This window comes from Suricata suricatta, chromosome 10 (genome assembly GCF_006229205.1).
Source record: "Suricata suricatta isolate VVHF042 chromosome 10, meerkat_22Aug2017_6uvM2_HiC, whole genome shotgun sequence".
Taxonomy (NCBI): domain Eukaryota; kingdom Metazoa; phylum Chordata; class Mammalia; order Carnivora; family Herpestidae; genus Suricata; species Suricata suricatta.
Window position 1 is genome coordinate 122,208,694 of NC_043709.1, and position 14,447 is coordinate 122,223,140.

Consider the following 14,447-nt stretch of genomic DNA (forward strand, 5'->3'; position numbering starts at 1 on the left):
CGGGCACAGCAGCTTCATTCATTCCTTACTCAGGGCAAAAGCCTTGGGTGCCATCTCCATTGCTGTCTCCCTCACTTCCCATCTGGACGAGCAGAGAATGCTGTTAGTTCAGTATCAAAGGTGCCTTGACTCCAACCGTAGTTCTTGACCTCACCGCTGCCCCACTGACCCCACCACCACCGCTCCTACCTGAACTGCTCCTGTGGCCTGCCCCCTAGTTTCTGTAACCTGCCCCTGCCCACCTCTGGAGTCAGAGCACAGATCTGGATTAATTCCTGGTCCACAGTTTTTGCTTCCATTAAATATTTTTAATGCTTTTATTTATTTGAGAGAGAGAGAGAGAGAGAGAGAGAGAGAGACAGAATGAGCAGGGGAGGGTCAGAGAAAGAGGGAGACACAGAATCCAAAGATAGGCTCTAGGCTCTGAGCTGACAGCTCAGCACAGACTCGAACCCACGAACCTTGAGATCATGACCTAAGCTGAAGCTGGAAGCTTAACCGACTGAGCCACCCAGGCACCCTGCTTCCATTAGATTCTATTAGTCTAAAGCTTCTGCCCATGCCTTGGGGCTCCCCTTAAAACACCCTTCTACTCTCTTCTCTTTCCCCTCCTCCCTCTGCTAAATCCTATTCTTTTGGGCTTCATTCACATGAGTTGCTCCTCCCCAGCAGACTGCTCTGGGTCCATCATCCAGGGGCACCTGATTGCTCAGAGCACATGCACCTCTTAGAACCCAGCCAGTTCTGCCCACCCCAGCAGGGTCCTCTGAAGCCCCTCAGTGTCTCAGCGCTCGCACTCTGTGATCATTGAAGGTGCTGGCAATCAAATGTCACCTGAGTCCGTTAGGGAAAACCACATCAGTTATTGGCTAATATGTGAAGAATAGTTGATTCCTAGGAATACTACCATTCTCACAGCATTCTTTCTTAATATCCCTATCATAAACTAACATTTTCTCAGTGCCTCAGTAAATTATGAAGAAAGATTAGAAATAGCTTTTTTCCCTGGAACCTTATAAATGGGGCGCCACATTTGTACCTGTTTCTTTACAGGGGCCGTTAAACGCATATATCTTCATGGCCATAAAGACAATACAGAGCATTCCAAGTGAACATCTCTGCCTTCATCACTGTTTCTTTCTTGCCTTGGGAAAAACTTGGACTTTCGGATCTAGACAGTAAAACCATACCGAGTAAGAATGTGAAGTCAGAATATGTCTGTGAGGAAGCATTCCAGGTCTCTATTGGCCAACTTTTGAAGGGTTATCCAAGTGGATATTGAAGCCACAAGAGAACAAGAGATAATGGGTTGGAATGTGACAGACAGGAGGCCAGCTTCCCATGCTGAAGTCCTCCAAGGATGTGAGGGAATCTCCTAGATGCTCATAGGGCAATCACAGATGAGTAACTCAGAATTCAGAATCATGGGAGACGTTAGGAGGTTGGACAGAAGCATGAATTCAAGGCCACTGTTATAAATAATATTTCTTCATGACCCTCTGTGTACCCAGTTTTTAGCTAAGGACTAAGAACACACACAAAAGTGCCAGATATGGTCGTTCCCCCCAAGGGGTATGCGGGGGGCAGAGGGCAATTTTAATGCATACAAAACATTGCTGCCCCATTGCAGTTGCTACCAACTCCTTCCTTCAGTGTCTCCTCCATAAATCTAGTGTTTCCATGAGAAGTTAAATTTATCGCGAGTTTTTGGAGGAATGCTTTTAGTTCTACAGTATTTTCACCGATAGGTTAACATCGGGCAGAAATAGAAAGTTCATGGCTCAGAGTCCTATTTGAAGCTTTACCACAAATTCAGATAATTTGAATTCCTGTGTTCTGTTGAACTCTTCTGAAAACAGTGTCTTTAATTACTTTGGATTTTCCCCCCCTCATACCAGAGAATCAGGGCATGAGCAAACACGGGCATTGCCTAGCTTTAAGCCTGTTCACTATTCAGTTCTGGAAAATGCCTTTGGCACTACCGAGACTAAAGGGTTTTAGTTCACTTAGATTTCTCCCAGAAAAAAAGAAAGTCACTTTGTGAAGGAATGATGGTACTTTCTTCACTGCTGTGTTCACAGCAGACTGTTCTGTCCCAGCACTTATTAAGCACTCAGAAACATTTGTTGATGACTTGTTGACTGTTTTTGACTTTCTGGAGAGAGATAGATAACAGGGTATGAGCAGGAGCCAAACACAAAAATAATCACAAATGTTAGAACTAGAAATCAATTGATGGACCACCTGGAAAGTACTCCCAGATGGCCAGCCTTGGTTAATGTCACTGTTATTGACTATATCCAACACCAGTGGGTTTCAACGTTAGTAACTGGTTTGGAAGGTGAGCGCCTCCGACCGGGGCTGATCCCATCAGCTCGGCTGACTGGTTTCCGTCTTCTGGATATTTAAAAGCATATCCTTAGGGATTCATTACAGAGGAATTACCAGTGTCATCATTGTTGTGGCACTGACTTATTTTTTAATAGCCATTAATTTACTTAGATATACAATGATAAGGACTTAATTCAGATTTAATGAGACCTCAGTCAGCATAAGAAAAGTCAACAGGCAAAAAATGTTGAAGGTGAAAACTTGAATCAAGAAGTTATATAAATGGGGGCACCTGGGTGGTTCAGTTAGTTGAGCGTCTGACTTCAGCTCAGGTCATGATCTCACTGTTCATGGGTTCAAGCCCCACATCGGGCTCTGTGTTGACAGCTTAGAGCCTGGAGCCTGCTTTGGATTCCTTTTCTCCCTTTCTCTCTACCTCTCCACTCATGATCTGTCTCTCTCCCTCTTTCAATAATAAATAATAAATATTTTTAAAAACCTCAGGTTGTATAAATGGAGTTACTGGCTAAAATATTTCCTTAACTGCGGACTCTTTCCTTTCCTGTATTCTGAAGACAGAGAGCAGACTGTCCCCAGCCGGGGCTTTACTTCCTCACAGGCAGACACGGGCTTGTACCAGAGGGAATCCAAATACTGGGATCAGCACTTTCCTTGGATTGGACTTGAATTTTTTATTAATACTATGCTTGGGTCCCAAGAAGATGCATTCAGCCAGGCTGACTTATGGCACTCAATGACTAGTTAACCATACATCCTAATCACATAAATGTGGTTTATGGAATGATACAAAATGGTTTATGAAATCACTTTTAAACCGTCTTTTCAACAGTAATTATACCAGTTCTGGAATACCTTAAACCAAGCAATACTGGCAAGAATTAGCGTAAGCATCTTTAATATCCTGATGATTATCATACAAAATAGCCACTGCCATAAAATGACGGGGTCGTATTTAATTCCTTTTCTTCCACTGCATTTCTCTTTTTTCCTTTTCACATGAAAACATCCTTCATAACATTTCATCATGGGCGAAGGCTGCATAAGTTTCCAGTTGCTGTAATTTAGTTAAACCATAAAATTGTTTCCAGATTACCAACCATGAAATGGAAAGACAATCTTATTTATGAATTTATAAATCAGATAATCTCCCTCAAATGAATCCTGAAGCCAGAAACACTTTGATGATTAAATAGGAGGGAAAAAGTTTTCTCATTACCATGTGTCAAAAGAATTGTGTTTCTGTAAAGGAGGTTTGGCCCAGGCCATGGAGCATGTGCCGTTGGCACGTGTGATGCCTCGGTCATGGGCACGCCCCTCACTTCCTGGATGGTGGGAGGGAATAGCTCCCTCTCAGCCATCAGGCCCAAGTGTTCTGAACTCTCAAGGCTCTGACAGACCATGTCTCCTTCCTGGTGGCCCCGCCAGTGACATAACCTGGAGGAGGCCACGCAGGGAGCGTTCACAGCCACAGCCACCCTCATGGATAGAAAGAAAGAACCAAGTATGCGTGTATCAGGACTGGGTATAAGGCTTGGCTCCATGGCATCCAAACTCTTATCCCTGGCGGTTCTGTCAGGCGGGAGCCCAGTGAGAAGCCAGGTACCCACTGAACCAAGGGAAAAGCCAAAGATGTGTAAGAAGGAAGCCCCGTGGCCACCTGTGTGGAGAGAGTCCCACCTGCACTTATAACCATGGCGATGACGCAGTTGAGGAGCAGTCTTCTGAGCCTGGACTGAGTCAAGTGCTTTGCTCACTGCTTCATGCTGCTGCCTTCCTTTGTTAACCCTGGCAATCAAAGTGGTAACCAGAGAGCAATGATCAGAAGGAACACTGACTAAGCCCTAATCAAGTTGTGCCTAGAGTTGATGCGCCGTTTCCTCCTGCCAGATTCTCCTTTATTCCCTACAGTCATAGACTTACCCCTTTCTCTTCTTTTTTTTTTTAATGTTTATTTATTTTTTGAGAGAGAGAGAGAGAGAGAGAGAGAGACAGAGTGTGAATGGGGGCGGGGCAGAGAGAGAGGGAGACACAGAATGTGAAGCAGGCTCCAGGCTCCGAGCTGTCAGCACTGAGCCCGACATGGGGCTCACACTCAAAAACCGTGAGAGCATGACCTGAGCTGAAGTCGGACTCTTAACCAACCGATTGAGCCACCACAGGGCCCTTTTTTCTTCTCTTTCTTAATGTTGCTGTTTTCTGTGTCTGGTTAGGTTGTCACCACGCCTTCCTAGCCCACATTCCAGCTTCATGGACTGTTTGTTTTAAGCCACTTCCTAACCAAAAATGCCTAGACTCTAAAAATGTCATGCCTCTCAGAAAATAGAGAGAAGAAGGAAGGGAGGGAGGGAGGCAGGGAGGGAGGGAAGAAGGAAGGAAAGAAGGAAGGAAGGAAGGATGGAAGGAAGGAAGGATGGAAGGAAAGAAGGAAGGAAGGAAGAAAGGATGGAAGGAAGGAAGGAAGGAAGGGAGGAAGGGAGGAAGGGAGGAAGGGAGGAAGGAAGGAATCCTTTGCATTTTCCCAGGATTGAGTAAGAGCGGCGAACTAGTCGTACATCTCAAGGTGGATCCGAATGCACCCGCAATCCTAGGACCATAAGCTTGACTCCAGCATTACTGTGGGAAGAATGGAGGCTCTGGACGACTTTGATCCAGCGCTCAGCAGGTCTGCTGGGAGTTATTCATTCCCTAAGGAGCCCCTTTGACTAAGTCTGTGTCTCCCACATGCAGGCAGCATGATCGACAACCACCCCATAATTTCTTTGCTGCGTGGGTCTCATAAGCTTGGGATTTCCATTAGATATTTACTAACCTGATTTCTTGATTGGAATTTCTTACTAACTTGTCTGTTTGGCACATGTTCTGTCTTCTGGCGGAGGCGAGGCCAAGAGCACAGGGAAGGCTTAAAATGCTCTGCAGCTTTGAAGTTTAACCTTCACCACTCTGCCTGGAAACCCCTGGAAAGTCACTCCATGGAATTTCGACTCAGACTATTTGAGATTTCTCCTCTCCATACCATTAGAACAAAGAGATCACAATACTAATACATCAGTCGGGTGTTTTTTTCATATTGTGTTCAGAACCAATAACTATTCAGACTGCATGACTTACGTACGTCCAAGAAACTCAGTCTTAGGACAGAACGATCCATTTTAAACTAAAGAAAATGCATGAAATTGTGAAGTCAGAAACTCGTAATTGGGAACTTAACTTCAGTGTTTCATATTGCACTAAGGGTTTTAGTCCCAAGGCAAAACACAAGGCCAGAAGGCTGTGTTATGGACAAAATGACCCTTAAAAATCCTCTTGATTGCCAGGAAGTTTGAGATTCAGATACCTCATCTCTCAATTAGTCCAACTGAACCAGTTATTTTTTTCTAGTGGAAGAACAGACCACCATGATTTTTTCCATTGGGGGCCAGATAAAGAAGTTGGCTTGGGTTTAAAAGCCACGATGTGTGCATATATGGTTTGTGGTACAAGAATCACCACTAATACTACCAGAGGTCTGTGGGGTGAAGACCCACAATGAACTGTGGGGTCACTTCATGGTCTCAAGTTAACCTCTGCCGATGGGGTGTGTTGGCAGGAAAGGTGCCCAGGCTCCAAGTGTTCTCCACTCTCTTCCCTGTATTGCTTTAAACTACCACGTAAGTGTAATTCAAGTCACATCTGTGCTGCCCGTCATCCTTAGTCAGTAGAGGTCACTTTGTTGTGGTGACATGTTTATAAGGTGTTGAGAATAACACTCAGAGTTCTGTAAAAAATGCCATTGTCTGAGGTGCAGAAATGTGAGCCTGTGTCAGAGGTCCAATGAACTGTGATGTAGCAGGAGAGGGACCTGATGGTGTGATGTCTGTTCAGGAGACAACTGGGGGGGATTCTTCATTTGTGTTGTTCTTTAAATTTTCTTAACATTTATTTATTTTTGAAAGACAGAGAGACAGAGCATGAGTGAGGGAGAGGCAGAGAAAGAGGGAGACACAGAATCTGAAGCAGGCTCACGGCTCTAAGCCATCAGCACAGAGCCCGATGCAGGGCTCAAACCCACAGACCACGAGATCATGACCTGAGCCGAAGTCGGACACTCAACCGACTAAGCCACCCAGGCACCCCTCTTCATTTGTCTTAATATGACCAAAGCTGTTAGGGGTATTTGTCTTCCTGGTTGATCCTGTAAAAGGCCCCAGGTTAAGGTTCCTATGACATTACATTGAGCATCTCCTATCCCCAAGTCAAAGATTGATTCCAATCATATTTTTTCTTAAAAGACATTCATTTGTGTCACTCTTGGGCTATGAGACAAGTATTACTCCACACTCCACAAATGTCTCTGTCATTGACACCAAAGTCAGGCAGCAGCCTCTCCGCTGACAAGGACAGCTTGAAAGTCTGTGCCACCAGGCCACAGCTGGCCTAGGACACCGCTGGCGCCAGAGAGAAAAGAGCCAAAGCAGGGCAGAAAGCCTCAAAAACACGACTTGCAGACAGAATCATTTCCGAAGGAGACGCTGTTCAGTCTTCCAGGAGGCCTGTTCTTGTTGGACTGGTGTTTCGTCATTGAGATCTTTGGGTTAATATTAAACTCTGACCATCGACACTTGAACTCAGCAGGACTGTGCACGGTCCCCGAGCCAGGATGGGGTGAACTTTGGCAGCCTACTAGGTGTACATTTTATAGCCCTCGGGTGATCATTCACCCAGACAAACCAGTCTGAAAGCCAATATAGCTTTAACAAACCATTCTCTTGTTTTCCAGAGAGAGGATGCAAGCCATGGAGAAACAGATTGCCAGTTTAACTGGTCTTGTTCAGTCTGCGCTTTTTAAAGGGCCCATTACGAGTAATAGCAAAGAGGCATCTAGGTAAAAAGAAGAAAGCAAAGCAATGAAAGATCATTCAATCTGTTTCTCTTTAATCATTAAGATCATTCATTCATTCAAATCCGTTTCCTTGTAATCATTTCAAGGCTGAAAATATTCACATCTCTATGAATTGTGGTTTGTTTGTTTGGCCTTCTGGTAATTCTTGGTCGAAGGTAACACTTTGGCCCAAGAAGGGTGGACGGGCTTCCCAGTGCATGTGACTTCATGAACCGCTGCCCAATGCCTCCCAGCGCCATCCACACGTCTCCACATCCGCCTCATTCAAGTCATGAGCGCTCCTCAGCCGCATCCCACCGGCCGGTCACATGCACACCTGGGAAGCCTTCTCCATCGCGGCCAACAGTGACGCTGATGCTAAAACACATTGCTTAAAATCATCACTAGCCGCTGCTAATTGCTTGGAACAGTAAAGGGAAGGGGGGGGGAGACAAAGGCATTTGGAAACTGTATAGCTGACTCTCTTTTTCTTCTATCCAGTGAGAAAATGATGAAATCCACGGCCAGTAAGAGCCACGCAGATGGTGTGGGTAAGTGTTCTTCGGAGCCTCTACAGGCTGCCTTTGGTTAGCTCTGGCTCGTTTCAGAGCACTTCACCTTGCCCTACGTCACCTCAGTGGGGTGGTTTCGGAGGCTTTCTGGATGACACCTGCCCCACAGCACCTTCCCTCTTTAATTCAGAAATTCCAGATGAGTAATTCGTTCAAGGACGAGGCCCTTCCTCTCCCTTTGGTCTTCATTCATTCATTCACTGTTCTTTCATTTGCATGCGTATATGGCCATCCACCCAACAAATACACATGTGCCTGGCACTGGGCAAGAACAATGGGCATCATTCCGGCAGGGCTGCCAGCCTGGAATTCCTAAGCCTGGGGGATAAAACATATAAGACAAGTGATTATGAGTGGTAAGCAGTGCAGGGTGAATATTTCATCCACAGATGAAGCCTAGACTAAGACAGTTCCCTGAGGAAGTGACGTGAGCTGAGGCCCAAAAATGATGGGACTTCCTTGAGTGAGGGGGAAGGGACGCATGAGCAAATGCCATGTAAGGGATTTGGATATTACCCTAGTGCAAAGTGAAGCCATTGGAAGCTTCTATGATGAGCTAAGGCCCTCAGCCCAGCTGCAGAATAGGAATACCAAGAAGGGAGCCAGTGATCTAGGTGAAAGAGAAGGTGTGCTTGGACCAAGGCCAGCTTTTTAAATGCCAGAACCCCCTCAAAAGAAGCCCGAGGTATAGGCCCAGTGGAGTCCCCTACAATCCAGGTATATTTAATGTCCATTTTATGCCACAGGCTCAAAGCGGACCCCTCTCAAGAATAAGAGATCTTCTCTTATGTTGGATTAGAACTAGAAGTCATTACCAGGGACATGTTTGGCTCCACAGGAAGCATGTGGCAGGTTCAGAGAAACCCCTAATTTGGGGACCCATAGAGTCTGTGCAGCATGGTAGAATGGACAGACCTTGGGACTGCTGCCGAGTCCTCTGTTAGACCTGCTTCCGCCCTAACCGACTACAAGCAATTCAGCCGTAAAGCCAACAGGGCTGGGCGCCCAGCGTTTCCAGTCCTCATAGGATTTGTTGGTTTACTCAGAAATCAATCAGTGACCTCGGCTGCAGCCAGAGAATTAATTACTTAGCGGAAATGGCTAAACCTGTCTTCAGAACGGTTGCCAGTTTGTTCGGGAGATGTTCCTTCCTTCCTTCATTTTCTCATCTACTGTGAATGTAGAGGGGAAAAAAGGAATCTACTGAACTCCTAGAAACAGAGAGTGAATGGTGGTCACCAGGGGCTGAAGGTTGGGGAAGGTGGGAAGTTGTCAGTGCAGAATACAGATTTCCAGTTAGAAGATGAGCACGTTCTGGGGATCTAATGTCCAGCATTGTGATTATAGATCACAGTACTCAACTATATACTTGAACGTTGCCAAGAGGGTAGATCTTAAATGTTCTTACCACAAGATGGAAATGAGAGTGTCCGCTAACACGTGGTAGTAGTCATACTGTAATACTGACTATACTGAATCAACACATCCTAAAGTACACAATGTTGTGTGTCAATTATGTCTCAGTGAAGTCAGGGAGAACCAAGACTGCCTACCGGACGCTGCAACCTTCTGTTCCTCTGGAGTCTGTTCTAGAAATGATGGGTACCGGATACCATTGCTCTGATCAATGCATACATGCTCTTTTACATTCTCTTTTCATCCCTTTTCACATTGGGTGACATCATCATCCTAATTGTGGGACACATTTAGTGAGTGTCTTCTGTATGCCACGCTCTGTTCAGAGTGCTTCTCATGCATGAACTCATCTGTTCCTGATGCATCTTCAAAGGGCACGTACAGTTGTTACTCCCGTGTTCCAGATGGGAAGACTGAGTGCATGTCCACACATATGACACACACCCACCTGGTCCACCCACCTGTCATTTGACCTCATTCTTCCATAGGAAGGTGCCCCAATCTCTTTAAAGATATATAGGCTGTTTCATTTCTTAGTTTTGCAAAATTTTTGTCCCTGTCTCTTTTGGAGCCAGAGGAAGGAACAGGTATAGTTTCCTGGAGGTGTATTTCCCAAAGTGGAATCAGTAAGTCCAGAGGGACAAGCTTTAGTGGCACCGGCGACATGCTGCCGGTTTTCTCCTCTGAAAGGCTGAGCCAGCCTGTGACCCCACGGGCAACCGCGCGTGCGTTGTTCCCTGAGTCTCTGCTGGGCTTGGTCCCTCGTTTCCAATGTGTCAGGGCCAGACGTGGTCCACAGGGCTTTCGTTGCCATAGCAGCCTTAAATATATTAATTCCTCCAGAATCCTAGGAAGTAAGCTACAAGACAAAAAGTATTATCCTTCCTCTATACACAAATACAAAGAATTACAGAGAAGTCAAGGAGCTTATTTGGCCAAGGGTAAATAAAAAAGGGAAACCCAGATTTCCCATTACTTTAGGAATATTTGGTTTATTGTGGATGGAAGAGAACAGGAAGCAACCTTCCATTTCGAAGGCGTACCATGTGTTTTATATTATATATTATCATCTGACACATCTAATCCTGTAAGGAAGATGTGAGCCACACTGCTCGCTAGCAGAGGTCACGGCCAGTCTTGCCAGTTCCCAAATCCGTGTTCTTTCTGTCACAACAGGATGCATTAAATTCACATCAAATCTGTATTAATAAGATGCACATTGCAATGTACTTGACTGAAGTGAATGACCTAAGGGCAGGTTGGGTAGGAGGAAGGGGCGGGCATTGCCTGGAAAGGGCGAAGTGCACGGAAAGGTGTGAGGTCTGCAAACTGCATGCTGATTCTCCCGACCAGTCGGGGCCTGTTAGGAACAGAGTGCAAGCACCTCCTGTTGGGTGTGGAGAGCACGTCCCAGGTCCTGTGTGCGTCTTGTCCAGAAGAGGACTCATCTAATACTCAGGGTTTTCACCTGCCAATCCCAGCTTCATCCGTAGGTTTCAGGGCACTGGCTCCCTCCACCTTTCCACTTGCTGACCCTCCAAGTGAGGAGGGGAGACTGGCGGACTCCTCCTGCCCACCCTTCTCAGGTAAATAATTATCACAACTAACTGCATGGGCTCTGTCTGCGCCAAACACTGGGATAAGCAATTTTCATGTGTGAGTTCCATTATCCTACACAATGTACCCATTTTACAGATGAGGGAACTGAGAAAGAGGTCATGTTACCTACCTGAGGTCACACAAGTAGGAAGCAGATACTGAGAATGAGTTCCAGGGTTCTGGTTTAAATAATTGAGTGGATAATCGTGCCACTGGTGAAAAATAGGCCTGCAGAGACAGAAAGAGGTTTAGAGAAGATGAAGAGAAATCATGACTTTGACCTGCTTGTGGAAAAGTCCAGTAGTGATGTGAAGGTATGGTATGTGCATCTGAAGATAACCGGGTGCTGGAGACAAAGACGTAGGAGACGCTTGCAGGTGGAAATATGTCCAGTGAGAGGAGAAGCAGGCCCAGGAAAACATGCCAGGATTTAAAGGGTTGGCTGAGGAAAAAATCAAAAAAGACAGTGACCAAGAGGGAGCAGCCGAGAGGTAAGGAGAAAGGGGATAGGAACGTCTCAAACTGACTGAAAAAGAAGGAAATGAGTGAGAAAGCCCAGCATCACACCAAGATCTCATGGCATCCCAGCATCCGTTGGGCTGACACCTGACCACCGACCGTTTCCCCAGATGATGGAGTTAGAAACCAGATTAAGTGGATTAGGTTAGAGATGAAGACATTTTACAAATGAGTGTAGATTTCGTAAAGAAATTTGGTGGTGAGAGGGACTTCTTAAAATCAGTGTTCAGCATTCAACTCTTACCGATGGTGTGTAGGCCTTCCCTCCGTGCGGGAGGTCGGTGAGTGCCGGGGTGTCCTCACAGTGCGTAAGGAGAGGAGGGGGCATAGAAGGGAGGTGTGCCTGGCCGGGCTGAAGAAGAGAGAGGAGGTAGCAAGCTGGCACTGTGTCGTTTTCACTGGAGACATACCTCAATGGTATCATTTGTTGTGCACATGATGATGTACAGTGTTGGCGTGTGTGTGCGCGTGTAGGTGTGTGGTGTGCGTGTACACGTGTGCCTGTGGAGTGCAGTGATGATAAAGTAATATGACCAATTCTAAAAGGAAAGCTTGCGATTAGCTATGATCTCCCTCAGAACCTTGATCCTGAAGGTGCTTGTTAATTCTGACATCCTGCTGTCCTCAGAAACGTTACTAGACGTTCTTTTACTGAAGACCTTCACCGTTGGAGAATGTTCTTTTTTTTTTTTTTAAGTTTATTTATCTGAGAGAGACAGTGACAGTACAGGCAGTGGAGGGGCATGGGGGAGAGAGAATCCCAAGCAGGCCCCACTCTGCCAGCACAGAGCCCGGCGAGGGTCTGGTACCCATGAAACGGAGACATTGTGACCTAAGCCAAAAGCAAGAGTTGGACATTCAATGGACTGAGCCACCCAGGTTCCCCTGGAGAATATTCTTTGGCACATCTTGCTCTTCTGGGGGTGATGTTGATTTGAAGGGGAACTGACAAAAGTTGGTCAGAGTCATGACCCGTGATGGTAGGAGTGGTCATTTAGCTCGCACAAGTACAGTCTGCGGAAGTACGACAGGAGTCGGTCTGCCCGGCCTACTGCAAGCCTTCCACGTTGCCCTTTACAGAAAAGAGAGCTAACCAGAAGAGGGGGTGCACGTGTGTGTCTGTGTGTGTGTGTGTGTGTGTGTGTGTGTGTGTGTGTGTGTGATATGTGAATTCAGAGTCTACTCTGGAAGCCTCTTCCAAAGACTTGCATTGTCCTATCGGTACGATAGGACTTTCTTTTGATTACGTACCTTGCTGATCTTGTCAATGGTACTTGGGATCCTTTTTGAGGCATTTTCTAAAGCACACTTTGTCGAATCAGGCCCTTCCCAGAAGGACTTACGAAATCCATGAGGCTTAAGTTGGACCCACAGAGCACAAGTTTACGGCAGCCAGAAAACTACTTAGGAAGAGTTACTTTCTGCTGCCTTTTTGGATTCTTCTAGAGAATTTTCATACCAGACCTGATTTTTCTCACTAAAGGAGATGTGAGCAGGAGTCCTGCTTCTTTTGGTCTGAAGGCCTGAAGAGATCCCTGGGAGTATCCCGTTCTCTTCACTTTCCCCTGGGTGACTGAATCTGCCCGGAGCTAAGTCCATGTTCTCAGGATACATCTGCCTGCAGGAAGTAGTCATGTAAGCGCGGTGGTAGGTCCCAGAATGTAAAAGCTTAGTTTTCCGAGGGCACCTGGCTGGCTCAGCCAGTTAAGCATCCGACTTTGACTCAGGTCAGGATCTCACAGTTCATGAGTTCGAGTCCCGTGTTGGGCTCTGTGCTGACAGCTCAGAGCCTGGAGCCTCCTTCAGATTCTGTGTGTCTCTCTCTACCCCTCCTCTGCTCATGCCCTGTCTCTCTGTCTCTCAAAAAGGAATAAGTGTTAAAATAAACTTTCAAAAATCCTAAAAATGTATATTTTCTTATAAAAATTTAAAGATACAAAAGATTTAAAGATACAAAAAGTAGTAATATAAAAAATACAAAGCTCATGGAATACCACCAGCTGGAGAGAATGTTAACACTTTGTTATACATACATCTGATCCTTTCTCTGTGGAAATCTGTGTATTGAAAGAAGATAGATAGATGATTGATTGATAGATAGATAGATAGATAGATAGACAGCTAGCTTCTTTAATGTGGCATCATGTTCCACCTACTGTCCTGTGATCTGCCTTCTAGGATGTGACATTTACAGACTACATATTATAACATTACACAAATGTTTCATAATTTTAAGCCCAATTCCTTCCCCCCCCCATTTAGAGGACCAACATAATTTTAAAATTTGTGTTCATAACGAAGGACTTACCAATTATCTCTACTGGAATGGGACTTACACCTTCCTTTCTGGGATGCTTAGCTTCTTGGCTACTGTTTTCTCTCCTAGGAGCGCTCCACGTTTCCGGGGGAAGGACTGTCAGCGCGCTCGAGTCCTCGGGACCGCCTAGCCAGCCCCTGCCCGCCAGCACCTCGGCCGTGCACATGAGCCTGCTCGACATGAGGCGGAGTGTGGCCGAACTTAAGTTCCAGCTCCAACAGATGCGACAGCTGCAGGTACCGAACGAGTTCCTTGTGGACAGGGTCCTCGTCTTAGTTCTCAAGAATCCGCCTTCCCCTCCCTGCTCACCTCCTCCGACAGCCCTAGCCGCTCAGCTCCTTCCAGGGCTCTCTCCACCCTTCTCTCCCAAGGGCTAACTGAAAACCTAAAGAGTAGCAGTGCCTACAGGCATGAGTTCCTATCTTGAACACATCCTCTTGGTCTAGAGCCTTCCATTGCACCTTGAGTCCATCTATAACCACCTCTTGAAGCTACGCATGCTTTCACACGTGAAAAACCATGAAACATCTCGTTTTTTGTTTTTTGTTTTTTTTCATAATAAATTATATTTATTTATTTTTCATATTTTTTAACATATGCAATTATTTTCCATCCTTTACAATACAGTAGTTGCAATGACACTCAAAACAGAAAAGCAAAGTAAAAAATCAAAACACCAACTTCTGTTTCATGTAATTAGACTTCTACAGAAATTAGAAGGTTAAGTAACAACTAGTTAATCACCTAATTTCACAGCTATCTGAAGTGGCAATCGTTATATAGCAGCTTATCTATGATACATTCAAGATAAATG

General features: G+C 45.7%; 1 protein-coding gene across 15 annotated transcripts in view; it reads left to right on the top strand.

Annotated features, from left to right (window-relative positions):
* KIAA1217 (KIAA1217 ortholog) overlaps positions 1 to 14,447 on the top strand; it is a 426,188-nt gene that overhangs the window by 369,875 nt on the left and 41,866 nt on the right. For 11 of the 15 annotated variants that reach the window (XM_029953664.1, XM_029953665.1, XM_029953669.1 and 8 more), the window contains 3 exons: positions 7,109 to 7,213; positions 7,712 to 7,761; positions 13,703 to 13,869. In XM_029953664.1, coding sequence (XP_029809524.1) covers positions 7,109 to 7,213; positions 7,712 to 7,761; positions 13,703 to 13,869 — 322 coding nt within the window. The remainder of the gene's footprint in view (positions 1 to 7,108; positions 7,214 to 7,711; positions 7,762 to 13,702; positions 13,870 to 14,447) is intronic. The other 4 variants (XM_029953660.1, XM_029953662.1, XM_029953661.1 and 1 more) reach the window with 1 other exon arrangement.